The 21,216-nt window shown below is 40.0% G+C and overlaps 1 protein-coding gene across 5 annotated transcripts in view; it reads right to left on the minus strand.

The window, feature by feature from the left end:
* LOC129061551 (uncharacterized) overlaps positions 1 to 21,216 on the minus strand; it is a 92,799-nt gene that overhangs the window by 39,152 nt on the left and 32,431 nt on the right. For all 5 annotated transcript variants that reach the window (XM_054562274.1, XM_054562247.1, XM_054562239.1 and 2 more), the window contains exons 12-14: positions 20,457 to 20,568; positions 17,419 to 17,518; positions 637 to 676 (exon numbers count right to left, since the gene is read on the minus strand). In XM_054562274.1, the coding sequence (XP_054418249.1) occupies positions 637 to 676; positions 17,419 to 17,518; positions 20,457 to 20,568 (252 nt within the window). The remainder of the gene's footprint in view (positions 1 to 636; positions 677 to 17,418; positions 17,519 to 20,456; positions 20,569 to 21,216) is intronic.

A 21,216-nucleotide genomic window follows, 5' to 3' on the forward strand; every position in this document is an offset into this window, starting at 1 on the left:
TTTCTGCCTTATCAGACTTTTAGACATTAGGGGAATTGGGCACTCTTGATTAAACTGACACCAATACATTCTGGGATCCAGTAATCTTAACATGTCATATCTTATCTCATCTCGAAAGAACAGAACACAAAGCAGCTAGAGAATTCCAAAGCACAAGTGTTCAGAACTACCACGAGAAATTCAACCACAGAGTCTGGTAGAAGTACTAACCTAAATGAGGTGGCCACCTTGTTCTAACATTGTTAGGCGAAGCTAAGGAAGTCTCCTTTATTTGTCAATAAATCAAATTCCCCCCACTGTAAATTAGTGGTTGGAAAAATAGGTTAGCTCAGCCTTATTATCTTTTTCTTAAGAAAAGCTATTTATCTCATTAGAACTTTAAACCCAGGGGACCAATTCGCCTTTCTGAGTCATATAGGATTAGTACAGGTGATTTGAAGATAAGGCCAGTTTACTGTTCCGGAGTCACGGAGTCACGGTAGGTTCCCATGAGTCTCAGGAGAGGTAATGAACACTATGTGCCCGGATGACAGGCCTTGAGTCTCTGGTCTTGCCCTCCTCTCACCCTTACCCAGAAAGCTATGGGAGGGGAACAATAGATAAAAACTGACTTTAGCATATTGTCAGTGAACTTACACTTTTGGACGACCTCCAACCACTCCCATCAGACCAGGTGCTAAAGAGGGAAAAAAAATTAAAACAATGTCCTTCTTACAATATAAGGGTTTGCTACATTATTTAACCTCAGTGTGGTCCATTATAACAAGGGACTGATTATCTAACATAGAATGCTATTAAGCTCTCCAGAAAATGCAAGTTAAAACAATGTCAAGGATTCATAATTAGAAATCAGTAAATGGAGGAATAATTTGACAATTAAAAATTCTTATGGAATAGAGTCAAGTTAATATTACAACTGACAAAGCTGAAAGAAATAAGGCAAAGGATTTTCATCAGATTAATTGAATCATATTGTATTCATCGGATACATTCTTCTATTTTAAATATTCAATTTGTAAAATTAAATACTTTAATAGCCAACAGAAACAAACTCCATTGCAGAAAATCCTGTGTGTGTGTGTGTGTGTATGTGTGTATGTGGTTTTTAAAAAATATTTACTTATTTTTTAGAGAGAGGGAATGGGAGGGAGAAAGAGAGGGCAATATTTATGCAAGAGGGAAACATCAATGGGTTGCAAACCGGGGGTACCGAACCCACAATGCAGGCACGTGTCCTGACGGGGCATCTAACCAACACTCTTTCACCTTTTGGGATAATGCCCAACCAACTGAGCCACATTGGTCAGGGCTGGTTGTGTTTTTTGATGGCGACATCTTCTCCTTGCTCCAAAACCAACATATAATCAGAAATTTTTAGCCTTTTTAAACAGAACCTTTAAACTTGGGCTATAGAGAAGGAAAAAAAGAAAACTAACTTTTCTTTCTCTCTGTCCACATACACCACCTAGTGGATCTATAGTTTAATTAAAAACAAGAATGAGAAAAGACTTCTATGATCTAATAACTCAAATTATAGACATTCATTAAAAAATAATACTTTATAAAAATATGGCAAAGAAAGTATTATAAGAAAACAGTAAGGGTTTGGCATATAAGAGTATCTTGTCTGTACATTAAGTATAATGTTTTCTGGCTATTTAGGTAGTTGACATATCTCATAAAAGGTAAGGAAGGAATCAAGAAACTACACTGGGAAATAATCACAAAGTTAAGTTACTCAGATGAAAGAAGATAAACTTTCATTTATAATATACAATTCTTTTATGCAAGTATATAATATTTAGGTATGTTTCACATTATATTAAGAGTACAACCAGCATTGAATATTTATGTCTATTTCACTTTATACTATATCCTCATAGTATTCTAATTTAATACTATAAATTGTAGCAGCTTAGAAATCAATTAATCTAGCTTTCTACTTAACAGATGAGAGAACTGAAGCTCAGAGAAGTTAAGTGATTTGCTAAAAACCACAGATAGGCAGTTGTATGATCAGAACTCAGATCCCTTGGATCTTAACAGAATGTTTTTTCCCACTACCCCTCCTGATAAAGTAAAAAGTCATACTCAGAGCAGACACTAAGTATAATCCACACAAATAAATATGGAATTGCATCCTTTTATGAGAGACTAATAAGGGCACATAATTTAGACTGGAGAAGTTTTCTCAGTGGAAGTCACTGATAAAAGAAATGAGGAAGTGAAAGAAATAAGCATTTCAGACAGCAGGAAAAAACGAAGGTGCACATACGTCCTCACGGTCAAGGTGAAAAGGAGATGGCACGTTAGCGGGGATTAAAAGCTGGGCGGCATGCAGAAACAAGAAAGAAGACCTGACAGGCTCTCTGGGGTGCTAGACAAAAGCTGGCCCTAGTGGGCACGTAGCCCCGGACTGGGTTTTCTCCCTAATGCTCAGAAGGATGCTAAGCAGAGAAGCCATGTACCCATATTTTGACTCTTTAAAAACACTGTTTAGTTTTTTTTTTTCCTCAAACGCGTAAACTATGGTATTAAGTCTGACAGAGGGGACAGACATTAAGAATCCTCTTTCTCTCACTCCTGTCCTACAACCACTCAACTTTTGGTCCCAGACCTTATCTTTTCTTTCTTCTTAACAAAAATTGTAGAATACACATTGCTCTGCATTTTGCTTTACTCTCCTAACTATCTTGGAGCATTGTTCATATCAGCTCACAAAAGCTACAGAGTATTCAATTGCCCAGATATACCTGTAAAGTACCTGCAGGATGAATTCCCAGAAATAAAAAGGTAAGTCACAAAGGCTCCACATAATTTTAATTTTGATAGATATTACCAAATTGCTCCCCAAAGTGAGTGAACTAATTTATGCTCCTACCAGCAATGTATGAGCGCCTATTATCCTTTAACCCTTACAAACACAACATATTGTCAAAACTCTTGAAAGTTGACAATCGGGTAAGTGGAAAATGGCATTTCATTGCAGTGTGCCCCTTCTTTTTTTTTTTTTTTTTTTTTTTTAATTAATTTATTTACTTTTTAAATACATTTGTCTCTGCCTCCCCCCCCCCTTTCCCTTGCCCCCTCCCACCTTCCCTCCCTCAGCTCTTCCCCTTTGGTTTTGTCCATGAGTCCTTGCTATATGTTCCTTGACTTTCCCCTTCCCTTCCCTTTCCCTGCCCCCCCTTCCCTCTTGTCTCTGTTGATTTCTTTTCCTTTCAGTGTTGCTGGTCATATTTGCCTTGCTTCTTTGCATTGTTGGTTAGGTTCCGCTTATAGGTGAGATCATATGGTATTTGTCTTTCGCCCCCTGGCTTATTTCGCTTAGCATGATGCTCTCCAGTTCCATCCATGCTGTTGCGAAGTTTAGTACTTCTTTTTTCTTTCTGCTGCGTAGTATTCCATTGTGTATATGTACCATAATTTTTTGATCCAATCATCTACTGATGGGCATTTAGGTTGCTTCCAAGACTTGGCTATTGTAAATTGTGCTGCTATGAACATTGGGGTGCATAGGTTCTTTTGTATTGGCGTTTTGGTGTTCTCAGGGTATAGTCCCAGCAGGGGAATCGCTGGATCAAAAGGCAGTTCCATTTTCAGCTTTTTGAGGAAATTCCACACTGCTTTCCATAGTGGCTGCACCAGTCTGCATTCCCACCAACAGTGGACTAGAGTTCCCTTTTCTCCACAGCCTCGCCAGCACCTGTTGTTTGTGGATCTGTTTATGATGGCCATTCTGACCGGTGTGAGGTGGTACCTCATGGTGGTTTTGATCTGCATTTCTCTAATGGCTAGTGATGCAGAGCATCCTTTCAAATGCCTCTGGGCCCTCTGTATCTCCTCCTTAGAAAAGCATCTGCCCAGGTCCTTTGCCCATTTTTTGATTGGATCGTTTGTCTTCTTGGAGTAAAGTCGAGTGAGTTCTTTGTATATCTTGGAGATCAAACCTCTATCTGATGTATCATTAGCAAATATATTTTCCCAAATGGTTGGCTCCCTTTTCATTTTGCTGATGTTTTCTTTCGCCGTGCAGAAGCTTCTTATTTTGATGAGGTCCCACTTGTTTATTCTTTCCTTTATGTCCCTTGCTTTAGGAGACATATCAGTGAAAAAATTGCTGCGTGGGATATCTGAGAGTTTCCTGCCAATGTTCTCCTCTAGGACTTTGATGGTGTTGCGACTTATATTTAAGTCTTTTATCCATCTTGAGTTTATTTTTGTGTATGGTGTCAGCTGATGATCCAATTTCAATTTTTTGCATGTAGCCATCCAGCTCTCCCAACACCATTTGTTGAAGAGGCTGTTATTGCTCCATTTTATGCTTCTGCCCCCTTTGTCAAATATTAGATGTCCATAGAGACCTGGGCTTATTTCTGGGCTTTCTATTCTGTTCCACTGGTCTATGGGTCTGTTCTTGTGCCAGTACCAGATTGTTTTGAGTATAGTGGCTTTGTAGTAGAGTTTGATGTCCGGTATTGTGATCCCTCCTACTTTGTGTTTCTTTCTCAAAATTGCTGCAGCTATTCGAGGTCATTTATGATTCCATATAAATTTTTGAAATGTCTGTTCTATTTCTGTGAAATACGTCATTGGTATCTTAATAGGGATTGCGTTGAATCTATAGATTGCTTTTGGTAGTATGGACATTTTAAGGATATTAATTCTTCCAATCCATGTGCACGGTATATGCTTCCATTTATTTGTGTCTTCCTTAATTTCTTTTTTCAATGTTGTATAGTTTTCTGCATACAGGTCTTTTGTGTCTTTGGTTAAATTTATCCCTAGGTACTTTATCTTTTTTCGTGCTATATCGAATGGTATATTTTTCCTGATTTCTTCTTCTTCTATTGCATTGCTGGTGTACAAAAACGCCTTTGATTTCTGAATGTTGACTTTGTATCCTGCTGTTTTGCCAAATTCACTTATTAGGTTGAGGAGTTTTTTGGTAGAGTCTACAGCGTTCTCTATGTACACTATCATGTCATCTGCAAACAATGATAGTTTTACTTCCTCCTTTCCTATTTGGATGCCTTTTATCTCTTTCTCTTGTCTGACCGCTGTGGCTAGGACTTCCAATACGATGTTGAAAAGAAGCGGTGAGAGCGGACATCCTTGTCGTGTTCCCGATCTTAGTGGGAAAGCTTTCAGTTTTTGCCCGTTGAGTATGATATTGGCTGTAGGTTTTTCATATATGGCCTTTATTACGTTGAGGAATGCCCCATTGATTCCCATTTTGCTGAGTGTTTTGATCATAAATGGGTGCTGTACCTTGTCAAATGCTTTTTCTGCATCTATCGAGATGATCATGTGGTTTTTGTCTTTTCTTTGATTTATGTGGTGTATCACGTTTACTGATTTGCGTATATTGAACCATCCCTGCATCCCTGGGATGAATCCCACTTGATCGTGATGGATAATCTTTTGAATGTATTGCTGGATGCGGTTTGCCAATATTTTGTTGAGGATTTTAGCATCTATGTTCATCAGCGAAATTGGCCTGTAGTTTTCTTTCTTTGTAGGGTCTTTATCTGGTTTTGGGATCAGGGTGATGCTGGCCTCATAGAAGGAGTCTGGCAGTCTTCCCTCCTCTTGGATTTTTTGGAATAGTCTGAGAAGGACAGGGGTTAGCTCTTCCTTAAATGTTTTGTAAAATTCTCCTGGGAAACGGTCTGGCCCTGGACTTTTGTGTGCTGGGAGTTTCTTGATGACTGCTTCAATTTCCCCAACTGTTATCGGTCTGTTCAAGCTTTCTGTTTCTTCCTCCTTCAGTGTTGGAAGATTATACTTTTCTAAAAATTTGTCCATTTCATCCAGATTTTCAAATTTCTTGGCATATAATTGTTCATAATAGTTTCTGATGATCATTTGTATTTCTGTGGTATCAGTTGTTATTTCTCCTCTTTCATTTCTGATATTATTAATTTGGGTCCTCTCCCTTTTTTTCTTGATGAGTCTGCTCAAAGGTTTGTCCACTTTATGAATCTTTTCAAAGAACCAGCTTCTGGATTGGTTGATCCTCTGAATTGTTCTTTTTGTCTCTATGTCATTCAGTTCTGCTCTAATCTTGACTATTTCCTTCCTTCTACTTGCTCTGGGATTTATTTGTTGTTGTTTCTCCAGTTCTTCAAGTTGTAGTGTTAGGTCTTTTATTTGAAATGTTTCTATCTTTTTAAGGTAAGCCTGTATTGCTATGAACTTCCCTCTCAGGACCGCCTTTGCTGTGTCCCATAGGTTTTGGACAGTTGTCTGTTCATTTGCATTTGTTTCCAGAAATTTTTTGATTTCTTCTCTTATCTCATTATTGACCCATTCATTGTTTAAAAGTGTACTGTTCAGTCTCCATGAGTTTCCAAGTTTTTGAAGTTTCTCTTTGAGTTTGATTTCGAGTTTCAAGGCCTTGTGGTCTGAGAAAAAGTTTGGTATTATTTCAATTTTCCTGAATTTACTGAGGCTTGCTTTGTGTCCTATCATGTGGTCTATCTTTGAAAAACTGCCGTGAGCATTTGAAAAGAATGTGTATTTTTCTTCTTTGGGATGTAAGATTCTATATATGTCAGTTAAGTCTCTTTGATTCAGTGTTTCATTCAGCGCCACGATATGTTTATTAATGTTTTGTTTGGAAGATCTGTCCATTTTGGACAGTGGGGTGTTGAAATCCCCTACTATCAGTGTGTTGCTATCTATATCTTTTTTGAAGTCATCCAACAATTTCCTTATAAACTTGGGGGCTCCTATATTGGGAGCATATAAGTTTACAATGTTGATGTCTTCTTGATAGATTCTTCCTTTAAGTATGATAAAGTGCCCCTCTGGGTCTCTCTTTATGGCCTTTGCTTTGAAATCGACTTTGTCTGATACAAGTATGGCAACGCCAGCCTTTTTCTCATGTCCGTTTGCTTGGAATATTATTTTCCATCCCTTTACTTTCAATCTGTGTAGGTCTTTTGCTCTGAGGTGGGTCTCTTGTAGGCAGCATATGTGTGGGTCATGTTTTCTTATCCATTCAGCTACCCTGTGTCTTTTGATTGGGGCATTTAGTCCATTCACATTGAGAGATATTACTGATAGAAACTTACTCATCTTTTCTCTTTGTACTTGTGTTCCTCTCTGTCTCATTCTTTTCCTTCATCTGCTTAAACCAGTCCCCTAAGCATATCTTGGAGTGCTGGTTTGGTAGAGATGTATTCTTTTAGCTTTCTTTTGTCTGGGAAACTGCGTATTTCTCCTTCTATTTTAATGGAGAGCCTAGCTGGGTAGAGCAGCCTTGGCTGTAGGCCCTTGCTTTTCATGGCTTGGAATATTTGTTGCCATTCCCTTCTGGCTTGGAGTGTTTCTGTTGAGAAGTCAGCTCCTAGGCGTATCGGGGCCCCCCTTGTATGTTACTTTCTCCTTCTCCCTTGCTGCCTTCAGGATTCTCTCTTTGTCTTTGACATTTGCCATTTTAATGATGATGTGTCTTGGAGTGGACCTCCTTGGGTCCTTCTTGAGTGGGGTCCTCTGTGCCTCCTGGATCCATGAGAGCCTTTCTCTCCTCAAATTAGGGAAATTTTCCATCATTACTTTTTCGAGGAGGTTCTCTATTCCTTGCTCCTCTTCTTCTCCTTCTGGTATCCCTATTATACGGATATTATTGCGTTTCAGGTTGTCCTGCATTTCCCTAAATGCTTCTTCATTCTTTTTGAGCCGTTTTTCCATTTCTTGCTCTTTCTGGGAGCTTTTTTCTACCTTATCCTCCATCTCACTGATTCGATCCTCAGCTTCATCCAGCCTGCTTTGGATTCCTTCTACTGTGTTCTTCAATTCAGAAATGGTATTCTTCATATCCTCTTGTGTCTTCTTGATAGTTTCTATGTCCTTTTCCAGGCTGATATAGTTTGCTGTAAGATCCTGATAGTTTCTCTGCAGTTTCTCATAGTTCTCTTTGAGCTGGCTGAGCTCATTGAGCTTCCTTAGAACCATTGTTTTAAATTCCATATCTGATAGTTCCCTTGCCTCTATTTCATTGAGCTCTCTCTGTGGGGAGTCCCCTTTTCCACTCATTTGGGGAGAACTTCTTTTTCTTCCCATTTTTGTGAGAGTCTGTTAAGTATTTTTGTCCTTTACTTTTCTTTCTGGGCTTGCCTCTGATGATGTCAGTTGTTGACCCTATAGGGCCTTGGGTTGTTTGTTTGAGCCTTTCAGGAGTCTAATGCCTGTGTCTGACTCCTGCTTGGAGCAGCTCTGTGACCCCTTCGGTCAGGGCTGGGCTATTTTTTGGGATCTCTCTGCGCTCTCACGAGAGCTCCTTGAGCGCGTTCCCAGCGCGGCAGGGTCCCCCACCTGCCTGGGCTCGCACGTGTTTGCCCCAGACCAGGGGGCTTATTCGCGACCTCCCATGCTCATCTGAACTCCCTGGCACGCGAGCTTCGCGGCACTGGTCAGTTTAGAGTCTTCTATTGTGTGTTTTCCCCGCTTTCGGCTCTTTGGGTGCGTTGCTTGCCCTCGCCAAATGGGGACTACGGAAATGGGAGGAAATCAGCTCTCCGGTTAATCCTGTTTCTGGTCTCTCCTCCAGGGACTCTGGGCAGCTCTACTTATTTTGTGGGCTGCTCCGCAATCGCGGCGGGTAGGTCAATTTGTGCCTGCCCTTGCCCCTCTGTGCAATCCCTCGCAGGCCGTATGGGTGCCAGTCTGTGTGAGGCCTTGCCGGCAGGTGCAAGCGTTCGCCAGCCCGCGTGGGTCACACACACGCTCGCCAATCCTCGCCAGTCACTCGGTGCAAGTGTGCGCGCCTGCTCTGGGTGTTTTGGGGGTGTCTATGTTTGCTTTTCGGCTTTTGGCTCTTTGGGGGTGTGGCCTCTTCCCGCGCAATGGAGACTTCGGCAAGGAGAAGGAGTCAGGACTCCCCGGTTCCTCCTCCCGTTCTTTCCCCAATGCCTCCGTTTCTAGTCTCCCCTCAGGGGCCTCTGGGCAGTTCTGTGACCCCTTCGGCTGAGGATCCAACCCCTGTGCGGACTGCGTTTCAATCGCAGGCAGTCTGGTTCATGCGCGCCCCGTTTCTGCCTCTTTGGGGTCGCGCCTTTCCAGCCCACAATGGAGACTACCGAACGGGGAGGGAGTCGGGACTCCCTGGTTCCTCCTCCTGTTCTTTCCCCAACGCCACTGTCTCCAGTCTCTCCTCAAGGCTCTCCCAGACAGTCTGCACTCAGCCCCGCAGGTCACACGCGCACAAGCTGTGTGCGGAGCGCACAAAAGGCAGGTTAATTGATTCCCTTATGCCTGAGCGAGATGGTAGCTGCAGAGTGGGAAGTGCGTTATCACCCGGGCTCCACCGGCCGCAGAGTCAGTTCTCTTCACAAAGTTTTCCTCACCAGTCTTTTCCCAGGCACCAGCCCACCCTGCTGCCGCCTGTACCCAGCGATCAAGGAGGGTGGCTGCCGCTGCAACTTTTGCGTTTGCCCTTTAAATGTCTTTTTGCATCCCCAGCCACTTGTCTCTGGCAGAGAGTGCCCCTAAGCTTTTTGGGGTTGTGTTTTGTCTGTATTTTCTCGGCTTTAGCGGCTGTAGTTTAGGGGTTCCTGTTTATGATTCAGACCCCGTTCTTCCCGGGGGACGCTAACTGGCCGTTTCAATGTCCCTCTGGTGCCAGTGCCCGTCCGCACCCAGCCCACCCTCTCGAGCCTCCACCGCAATTCTCACCCGTTGGGATGTGTGAGAGTCGAATCCGCTGTCCGCGGCACCAAGGCTCCTCTCCCACTATCGCTCCACTGCTTTCCAGGTGATTACTCCATTATTTAGTTGCAATTCCAGTTTGGTTTTGGGAGGAGGTCAGCGTGACTCCCTTTCACTCCTCCGCCATCTTTTTCTCTCCGCAGTGTGCCCCTTCTTGTGATAACAGATCATATTCCTTGCACGTGAGATGACTTGAAGGTGGCCGGGGTGAAGTCAGGGAGACCAGTAAGAAGCCATTGCAGTTAGCCACGTCAGGAAGCGGCTGGGGTATGGCAGTGCAGGCGGCGAGAGGGGACAGATGCCCCACCTACATTGGGAGGGGGCCATTCACTGGTGCAGAGGAGGAGAGAACGAGAAGTGTCGAGGATGATTCTTGGGTTTTTCAATCATGATTTATAGAAGCAAAGGACTTGAAACAACTTAAATGCCTATCACAGGGGATGGTCACATCCATAGGACAGGATATAACATGGCTGTTAAAAGGCATTGGGGAAATTAAAGGGAATGAAACTACAACCTATCAGGTTAGGAAAACAAGGTTTAGAATAATGTGACTTGCATGCTCTTTGTGCGAAACAATGGAGACGTTGTACATAACACTACTGTTTGTGTTCAGGGGCAAGGAGTCGCATATGAGTGCATGTCCTTGCACAGAGCATAGAAGGACTCACAAAAAAAATGTTGACCTTCAGAGAGAACTGGGGACTAGGAGTTGGGGTGAGAAGCTGACTTAACTTTTCATTGATTTTGTTGCAGTGTTTTAAATCTGCACCATGTTTATGTACTAGCTTTTTAAAAATTAAAAAGTGAACAAGTAACATCATTCACCTCAGCCTATGGCAACCCCGTCGCCTGCAGAAGACTGGCGCTGCCTTCTCCCTGCTCCTCAGACCTGCACTCTCACGCCAATGACACGGCCCTGGTCAACCTCCACTTCTCTGAATTAATTCTTCGCTAATTGATGCTAATGCCTTTTAGAAATGCTGCAAGCCTCATGGGAAAGCTTCTGCCTGAACTCTGTGTGGCTGATAATCTGTTCCGTCTAATGACAAACTACATCATTGTGACTTTTGTTTATCATTCTTACTTCCTATTCTTTTCACTCGGTCGTCCCAAGTTTTCCTTGCCGACAGAGAACTGAACAGGAGACTCCAAGGAGCTGCTATATAATGTTTAGGATAAGCAGTAGCTTAAATGAGATTTAAAAAAATAAAATCAAGGGAATGCAAGGAAGGAGTAAAGGCTTGAAAGCAGGTATGTGCTTTCAACACTACTGTGGGACCAGAGGATAGACGAGTTCCTGACCTACCTTGATCCCTGAGTGTTCTCCCTGCCTAACAGGTCCTGTTAGAGAAAAGAAAGTGGCAAAACTAAGTTTTAGTGATGAATTTCCTACATACTATTACTATGGACATCTCATTACATAAAGTTAATTTGGACCGGTATCTGTCACATTATCAAACTACAGGGATGTGAACCCCAGGTCTGTGCCCGAAGTAGTAATATGCATTCACAGAGTTAACCTCCAATCTTGGTTCCGTTGAGTTCAACTACATGTTTTTAATTATTCTATTTCCTCTAAATTCACAAGATAACACCAAAGGGGGAGAATGTAGCAAACTGTTAAACCAAGGACCTTCCTTAAAGTGTTTTCCAACACACTTATGAGATCAGTCATAATATTTATATATACTCAAGCACTTTGAAATCTCAAGCTGTTTTAACCAGCTGTCATTTTGATGTCAAACTCCGGTCATTTTAATGTGAAACAAAGGTCACCAGAGGGTTTGTCTTAGTTTTTCCCTATTAGAGAAATACTTTATAGTTATTGAACTCTGCTTAAACTCCTAGCAGTAAGTCCCTATTGCATACTCCTGCTATCTAGGTTACATGGGATTTTATAATTGTTCACAAATAAAACATATAGAATTAAAGCAAAGTAAAATGTCAAATTAATATTTAAAGTATTATCAACACAACCCAGTATGGTCTCTGCAAGTTTGATTATTAAGGAATTAAGAGTTGCAATTCAATTCTTTTTTTGTATGTAAAATAAGATGGCATAGTCATTTTAACTGCTCATTCTATGAATTACACTGTAAAGATCATGCCGATTTTTCCTAAATTGTTGTCCTTTAAAAAAAGATATTTATTTCTAAAGCTTTTTCTCTCAGTTCATTGTTTAACCCCTAAATAATACATTTATTTTTGCCTGACATCCATTTCTGCCTTTTTTCTAGAACTTTGACTCTCCCCTTTAAAAATTCTGCTAATCTGCGTCAGGATAATGAATTGTACAGGATTATTTTATTATGAGAATTAGCCATCATATCAAAGAGTAAGGACTTAGAATTATGCAATTCAAATCATGACAAATGAGGAAAAGTATTTCAAGCTGCCCATCTGGTTTCCTTGGCGTGAGGTTTAGCCCTTCCAAGTGATATATTCACCCATAAGTATTTTGCTGTCCTTTGTACCTACTTCATTTATTCATTCATTGAACATAAATGTATTGAGCATCCACTATGAGCCAGGCACAGCTCTTGATACTAGAGAGTTGGTAGTGAATGGAAACTATCACTTGTTCTCCTTGGAGAGCTTACATTTTAGAAGGGAGAAACAAACAGTAGAGACATGACAAATAAATGATACCACTGCAGACATTGTTAAGTTCTGATGAAAAGAAGTAGGGTAACAGGCTAGAAAGTGGCTAGGAGAGATGCTGCTTCAGTGGTGGTGAAAAAGACAGGCCTCTCTTTATCTTTACTCATCTCTATGTTCAAGCATGGTATTCCACGTATCAGATTTATTTATTCACACCAACTATTTTTCTAATGATTAAAGCAGTGATATTCCTCAACTTGCTGCGTCTGGATTCAGCCCCAGCCACTTGACTGAAAGTGTTTTTGCCAAGGTCGCCAGCAACATCCTTGCTGCAAAATCAAATGGGAATTTTTTTTGGTTTTTATCTTGTTTGACCTCTTTGTAGCATTTAACACTATGACCATTGCATCCTTTTGAAATACTTTCTTTCTTTATCTTTTTAAAAGCCTTCTGTTCTGGCTCTTCTTCCCTCCTCTGATAGATCCTTCTAAATAGTTCTATTTTGAAGGATCCCCTTTTGCAAATCCTTTGCATGCTGATATGAATTCGTACCCATATATTGATGTCCCTTCAGTGGCTTCCCACTGGACATCTTGCAGTGTCCCATGGACTCCCCCAAACCCGCTTGTTGTCCCATGTTCTCTTTCTCTGTGGGTGGTGCCACCCCCCAGGGGTCCCAGTCAGATTCCAGAAGGGTCCTCAGTGCCCCTCTGTCCCTTGTTTCTCAAACCCAGTTCAGCCCTGTAAATTCAGCCTCTTCTAGGTCTGTAACCTGCCCTACAATTAAAAGGGGGGCATAAATGCTGGGATAAAGTCATAAAAAATAGCTTTGATAGTCATTAGAGCCATTGCATTCCACTTATTGAAATCAACATATCTTATCCTACTTTTGAAAGCAAGGCGTGCTCGGTGATCACTTCCTAAGTTACATAAATGTCTAATGACTATATTGAAACTAATACAACATTGTATGTCAACTGCAATTCAAAGACATTTTTTAATTTTTTACTAGGTCAGAGAGTGATACATGCCCTCAGCCTAAACAACGCAGGGAAGGGACAGGAGGTGCGAGAGGATTTTAGGCAATATTAAATAGCGTGGTCGGACTGTTCTTCTGGACCTTCATAGCTGAGTCTGGGGAAGAGGGGCCCTTTTCCGCTATGATCGCAGAGTCGTTGGGATACGAGCCTCAGAGCTGACGGGGCTGCTGCTCCAGCTTCGTGGAGAAGCTGGGCTTTACAGCCATGGAAGCAAGGCTTATAAAAAGTGGTTATTATCTATTGCAACAGAAATTCCAAGAAATAAATAATTAAACAGGATACATATAAACCACTAACTACATCTAGATGGATTATCCATGAGAAGAAGGCTACAAACCACATTCAAGAGCTTTGACGTGACATATAAATATAAAATGTAATTAAGTAAGTCTAATTCAATCCCTCTGACTTAATCATCAAAGAAGGAGAGGCCGAAAAGATTAAAACAATTTAAAAATAAGACCCTTATGTAACAGTGTTACAAGTAAATTCAGAAATAACAATGCGACATTATTGAAATATCCAGATTATTGCCAGGATTTACTGCAATTGGTTTTCTCTAATATGCATGTGCTTCAGATTATAAAACCAGGAAGTACATTTGTATGATGAATGAAAGACCGACACATTGATCAGCTGAAACTTTTCACACATTTCCCACAATCTAATGTAAAAATAATATAACCTAATATTCAAAATGCTATCTTCATTCCACATAAATTTAAGGGTAAGCCACCAATTCTTTGATTCAAGGAGAAAATGGTAGATTTCCCTCCTGTTATACAAGCTATGTTCATCAAGTATAAAATCAAAGGACCATATTGTCATACTTATTGCTAAAGACAAAATACATTTCAGTACAATAAGGTACTTTCCAAAGGAAAACATTGTCTATATACCAACACAGTCAACATCTGAGAAAAAAGGGCAAGGCCAAAAGTTCCAGAAAAAAATATTAATATTATATTTTACCAATGATCTTTCAAGCCAAGTATGCTTTTGCTTGGGAACATAACTTGGGGCCAAATGTCTGGCAAAAACTATTAAACCAATGCATCCCTTGAAGTTCCAATTCACCTGCTTTAAGATTTCAGATCTTTACATGAAACGATTGTTTGTTTACTCTTAGGTCTTCATATGCCTCTATTTGCTTTATCTCTGTAATGAAAGTTTAAGCTCCCTGAATGCAGGTGCTCAGTCTGTATGGTGTTTGTATCACCTACTAACCCCCCTTCCCCAACACTGAGATTCACAAAATGAAAGCCTGAAAACAAGTGAACAGACCCCACATCACATACTGCGTCACACTGGATCTTCGAATCTGCAGTGGTCACAGGCTGGGGATGGCTGACTGCCTCAAATCAATTCTCTCATGGCCACACCTGTGGGACCCCTTCACTGGTTAAGGACTCCACTCCTCTGGCCACAAGAGCAGGCACACACACACCAGTCTTGCCTAAGAGTCTTTCCTCTGGACCTCCCAAACCATTCCTGGGCAAGAGGAGTCCTTTCCTCTGCACTCTCGGATAATGAGCCTTGGAGCTGTCAGGCGCTGCTGCCCCAGCCATGGGGAGAAGCTCATCTTCACAGAAAGCAGAGAGGGGAGGCAGTGAGAGGCCAGATGAGCCAGACGTGGCTAATGCCAGCTTCACCCCTGCTCTTCCCACAGGTAGGTTATAAGAGCCAATGAATCCCGTCGACTTACTATCACTAAGTCATGTAAGGATTCCATCACTGGAAGCCAGAATCCTAACTAGCACAGATGAAATTTGTATTACTGTAAGGGCTCTCGGAATCCACGAGGTCCAAAATCCTCAAGTTAGGTATTAGAAAAATAGATTAGGTAGAGAGGTTAAGCACCTTGCCTAAAGTCTCCAATGAAATTGTAAGGAAGCAGGAAATGGTGGCAGATCCTGCAGGTTGGCTCACCCTCATTCATTCTAACTCCAACATTTCCCAGTCTTCTTGCAGCTAGGGTGCCGGCACATGGCCTAAGTTCCCGGGAAGCACAGCCATCTAACCAGGACTTGGATGAGAAATAAGCAATGAGAGGTGGGCACTGTATACAGGGAGTTTGTATCTGCTGGGGAGCAGGGTGGTGGAGCCATGTGTTTTTCTGAGACATGGTGGACTCCGGCGCACAGTACCCTACCTGCCTGGCACAGCAGAATGTGTGTGTGTGTGTGTGTGTGTGTGTGTGTTAGCTGAGCAATACCCAAACTGGTTCTATGGTTCTCCCAAAATACTGAGAGCCACCTACTAACTTTCAATAAATCGCTTTCTGCTTAAACTAGTTAGAGTTCTGTTTGAGACTGAGAACTCTGATGAATACAGAATTTGGTGCCTGGAAATGGGGCACTGTACTCTGAAATGTGGGATCGGATTACTGGGGGAAGTGGGACTTGGAACAGCAAAGGCACAGATGCCGACTGAAAGCAGAAAGCTGGTAACTCTCATTATGTGGTGACAAAGTTTTGTCAAATTGTTCCATGCTGTGCCTTAGAAAGTAGACTGTTTACTGTGGATGCTCCATTAGAAGAAGCCATAACAAAAAATTTATCCTAGAATGAGGACATTTAATAGTACCCACAATTCTTAAACCCCATCCCAAATTCAATACCACTTGGAAATTATGTTTTAGCTGAGTAACAAACTCAAAAAACAGTGAAACACATTAGGGATTTTCTTTCTCTCAAACCTGAAGATTAACGGAAACTATACAGAGAGCATTGTCTATGCAGTTCATATGTTCAAAGTGGCAATCCCAAATCATCAATAAAAAAGTTAAATGATGAGCAGCACTCTGTCTGAGAAGAGACAGGAGTAGATCATATACTATACAAATATTTCATTGAGTGTACTTCGTATTTTGCTCATGTGTATTGCTTTGCAACTTAAAAATACTTTCCCATTTCTGCCCCCAGCCCTTCCTTTCTCTCCCCTTCCCTCTCTCTGTCTCTTCCCCTCTCTCAATCCCCTTTCCTGACTAGCATTTGTTATCTCGTGGTTTCTTGTTTCTCTTCTTTTCTTTCTATCTTTTTTCCCCCTTGATAATAGCATTCTAACAAGTGTGAGGGGACATCTTACTGTGGTATTGATTTGCATTTCCCTGATGATGAGTGATGTTGAACACCTTCTCATGTACTTGTTGACCATTTGAATGTCTTCTTTAAAAAACATCTATCCAAGTCCTCAGCCCATTTTTTAATTGGATTGTTTGGGTTTTTTTGGTATTGAGTTATAAAAGTTCCTTATATATTTTATATGTTAGCCCTTTATCAGACATATGGTTTGCAAATATTTCCCCCCATTTCATAGGTTGCCTTCTCATTTTATTGGTTGTTTCTTTTGCTGCGCAGAAGCTTTTTCATTTAATGTAGCACTGCTTGTTCACTTTTGTTTTGTATTAATTTTAAAATGTAAGTCTTGCATTCTCAAAATTCAATTTCCCCCTCCACTTTTCATCATTGGTAAAGAAAAGGGAAAGAAGTGGAAATGAAGCAGAACTTTTCCCTGTAACACTCATATTATTATAAACTATTACTTCTCTTCTTAGGAGAAGTAGCCAAAGGAGAGCACCTGCCTTCTCTCATTTTATCTCCTTCACCTCTCTAAGCCTCGATTTCTCCCTATGTGCAGTGTGGGAATTCAAGGCCTTTCAACGTTATGTCCCGATGAGTAAGTTCACTGGATTGGCTTGGAGGAGCTTGGTCCTGTGATCACGGCAGGTCCACTTTAGAGGTGAGGCGAAAGCGAGGGCACCGGCCTGCTGGGGTGGGGGTGGTAGGGCCCAGGGCAGCACAAGACCTGTGCAGGGGGCACTAGGAGAGAGCAGTCTGGGGAAAGGGATCCTAACGTGGGGGAACTGGAACCCCAGATGGGGCGGTGGCATGGGCACAGGAAACCATGATGAACTCCAGCAGGTTGCTTTGTCTGGGGTAATCACCTAAATCCACCATTTCGAATACTCAGGGGGCTATTTAATGACTAGTATAATTGATGATGGTGATATGAAATTAATGGGTTCTTAGAGCTGTAACTGTAAAACATGAATCCTTACCCATTCCAGTCCCTGCTGGGGCAATTTCTCTTGAAAAAATTTCCACTGCCTTCTTCTCTCTATGATGTATGGAAAGCCAGAGAACTACTTCTCGAGGACCCTATTAACAGAGAGTAGAAATTAACAAATGCAGAGGACAAAATAAGGCACAAGTCTGTATTTGCATACCACAGGAGGAGATGTTTTCTGGACCATATAAATATTTCTGGTTTGCGTGTTTATTATTATAAGTTTTCCCAATTATGTCATACATGTCCACAAAATAAACATCTTATTAAAAACAGATGATAACGCTCTTAGTTCCCTATAAAATAAACATAATTACTTTTACCTTAGGAATATAACTTGCCACATGGTAAAGACAGTTTGGAAAATGGCTAAAATTGTATTTGTAAAATTCCTTTGTTGCTTTTTCCATTTATCCTTTCTTTTATTTAATTGATGTCCATTACTTTCTTCATATGACAGTTGATTTTAAATTATATGTGTCAAATTTCTATACTTCAATTTCTCTTGAAGAGCATTTGCAACACAGATGACCTATAATCCTCAGGTAGTTTATTATAGAATGAATCAATTTTCCTACTTTGAAACAGAATTAACTATAAAAGTATGTAAATAAAAATGTCATTTAAGAATTTTAAGAATTCAGCAATCACCTTCTTGGAATCATCATTTGGAAGGTCACCAGAAAGAGTGAAATTCTGAGGTCTAGTTCTGCCTCTTACTAAGAAGATCTGCTTGTCCCTAATTGTCAATTTACGTCTCCATATACTTTATTTTCTTTTCCAGTAAAATACAGATCGTATCAGCTTTCTAACTACGTCTTAGAGTTATTAAGATAAAATAATGTGGCATCAAATGTGAAACACTTCTTCAAGTACAAATACAGGATATAATTATTTTAATAAGACCAATAATTAAACTACTTTTCCCATTAAGTATGCTGTCAGTCTCTCTAAAACCAACTTAATGAATCCAACAATTTAATTACGTGACTAAATAGAGGTTCATGGGCACATCATGAAAAATAGACATGTGTACTGTTTTCAAGCAAGCTTTAATAAAGAGCCCCTTCCAAACAACAGATTAAAAGTTGGCTTTCATAATAACCTTTCATTTTTAAGTTCTACATTCACTAATTCAAATTCAGTCAATTAAATATGGCAATTAAACCACCTAGCATTAATAGAGCACATATTTTTATGTACAGTGAAATATCTACACTTTGACACCTGGTTCTGTTCCTGGGTTTTATCAAGCATCTAAAAATTTCTCATATAATTCTAAACAGCCCCTAAGTTTATATCCTGACCTTACCACACACTAGTCTACAAAATAAAATGCAGGAGTGCTTGGCATTTGGGGGCTTTATAAAATGAAATGAATAACAGGCTGCAGAAATTCTGAAACCGAGAATTCTTTCTCCAAAACATTTAGCCGATAGCTTGTTGAGCTTACTGTTTTATACAGAAGAGAAAATTTCCTAAACAGAAGAGTCTCCATAGAGATCTGGACACAGAATACTTGAGATATTTAATATATCTAAGACTATAACAATATTATTTTTCTCTTCTAAAATTTAATGAATCATCTTTTTATGTTTCTTCAAGCCTTAATAATCCAGTTACGAAAGAGGTAGATCTTCTCCATCGACTCTACATTGACATGAAACTCTTGCTCCTAATGGTTAAAAGTGCAAATGCTGGCAGGCTGCAGGGGGTTCAAGCTTTGGTCCCGCCCCTCATTAGCTGTTTGACTGTCGGCAATTACTCAACCTCTCTGTGCCTGAATTTCCTCATTTGTAAAACAGAAATACCAACACTGTACCTAAAAGGGTTGTTGTGAGAGCTAAATGACCACAAATAAAGCATTTAGAATAGTGCCTGGCTCATATTAACCTCTCCATGAGTGTTGTGATTGTCACTGTTGTTACTGTATTTCCCATACATCTTTCTATCTTTGATTAACACTTAAATGAAGGAAATAACAATAGGCCAAAATATCTACAAATAATCCAGAATAAATAAAATGGTCAAAGCTTTGTGAATATGACTGTTGAGGTTCAAAAGCCCTAAAAGCTAAAGATGTGAACAGAAACTTATGCAAGACACACCTGTAATAATGCTGTTAGAAATAAATATACAATAGAGAAAAAAACTACCCAGGCAAGGTCAAATTAATTATCCATCATTTAATGAGACATTGATGACTTTATTTTGTTTAATTTGACCATTCATATTTTTTAAATAGTCTCAAAATACCTTGGGTTAAATTAGATTAATGAAACTGACTTTTAATGGGTGGTCACAATAGATTTGACATATTTTGTATACTGAATTTTTTAAATGTAAGCAAAAACAATTCTGAATCTCTTATCTCTTTTCTAGTAAATAGCTAGGAAATTTCCTATGAGAATGGGAGAAATATTATTTCTGTTTTTGCTGTGAAAGGGTATATATTAAGAATTCACCAGAAGTTAAAAATTTAAATATTCAAAGCCCTCCAAACACTTAAAAAAAAGATTTATTTTTGGACAGAAGGAGAAGGAGAGAGAAAGGGGGAGAGAAACATCAATGTGTGGTTGCCTCTTGTGCGCCCCTGCAGGGGACCTGGCCCACAACCCAGGCATGTGCCCTGACTGAGAACTGAACCAGAGACCCTTTGATTTGCAGGTGGGCGCTCAATCCACTGAGCCACACCAGTCAGGCTCTCTAAACACTTTTGAAGAAAACCATATATGTGACATCCAAGAGCCTAAATATAACTCAAATATGAAAGGTGGAATTAGAAAGAAAGAGGACAGAATTGGAGTGAGTTTTGCCATAGGCAAATAGAAAATTGAAATCAAATAACTAGCTTGTTATGGAGCATCGATTTTAAAAACATACACTATAAAATAGAAGTAACCCAAAATTCATAACTCATTAAACTTTAGTCAACTTGGTCTTTACAATAAATACTTTCACCCACAAGTGATTAAGAATATTCCAAACCATTCATTTCCATTGGAATAAGAAATGTGCTGTTCTACTTACTCCATTTAAATTTGCTTTAGCTTGTGCTCCATATGTTTCTTCAGATCCTAAAATTTGAATGTGTACTTTACTATAATCTTCTAAACCAGCCTCTTCAAACATAAGACGAGTTCTGCAGCAAAGTATATGTGACAAAAAGAATCATTAATTTATGGTAGATCAATTCCAGCATTCCTTTTGTTTTGGTTCCTGACAAATAGCACCCATTTTGGATCAATAACAGTTACAGCTGAAGGTACTGGGGAAATTTAGGGCACTTAATGGTATCAAGTCATTGTGAATATTAGCTTTAGTTTCAAACCACAACATTTGGCATGTTATAGCCTCAATGTCCTTATTTTCTAAACAGTTTAAAATTGAGGAATTTTCTCCTTTATCCAATAATTACATGTGCAAGTATGTTTTATATTTCTAAGAGATTAGAGGTTATACTTTTTATTGTTGCTTAAAGTATTGTTATTAATCTATTATATTACATATGGTCAAAGGATGTTGTCTGTAAAATTTCTACTGTCTGAAATGGATTGAGCTAGCCTTAAGGAAACTTGGAAACAAGGTACATACTTGTATTTTGGAAGAAAATGTTCTATCTATTAGTTATTAATTCAACACTATTATATTATTCTAATACTTTGTTTTTTAGTCAATTTGATAAATATTAATATCCGTTAAAATTTTCCATAGCAATTGTATTTCTCTCCATTTCTCTTTAGGTACCTAGTAGTTCTGACCTAAATGTTTCAATGCTGTGTTACATAGC

The sequence above is a fragment of the Pteronotus mesoamericanus genome, unplaced genomic scaffold, assembly GCF_021234165.1.
Source record: "Pteronotus mesoamericanus isolate MK-2021 breed Mesoamerican mustached bat unplaced genomic scaffold, CSHL_Meso_final contig_163, whole genome shotgun sequence".
Taxonomy (NCBI): Eukaryota; Metazoa; Chordata; class Mammalia; order Chiroptera; family Mormoopidae; genus Pteronotus; species Pteronotus mesoamericanus.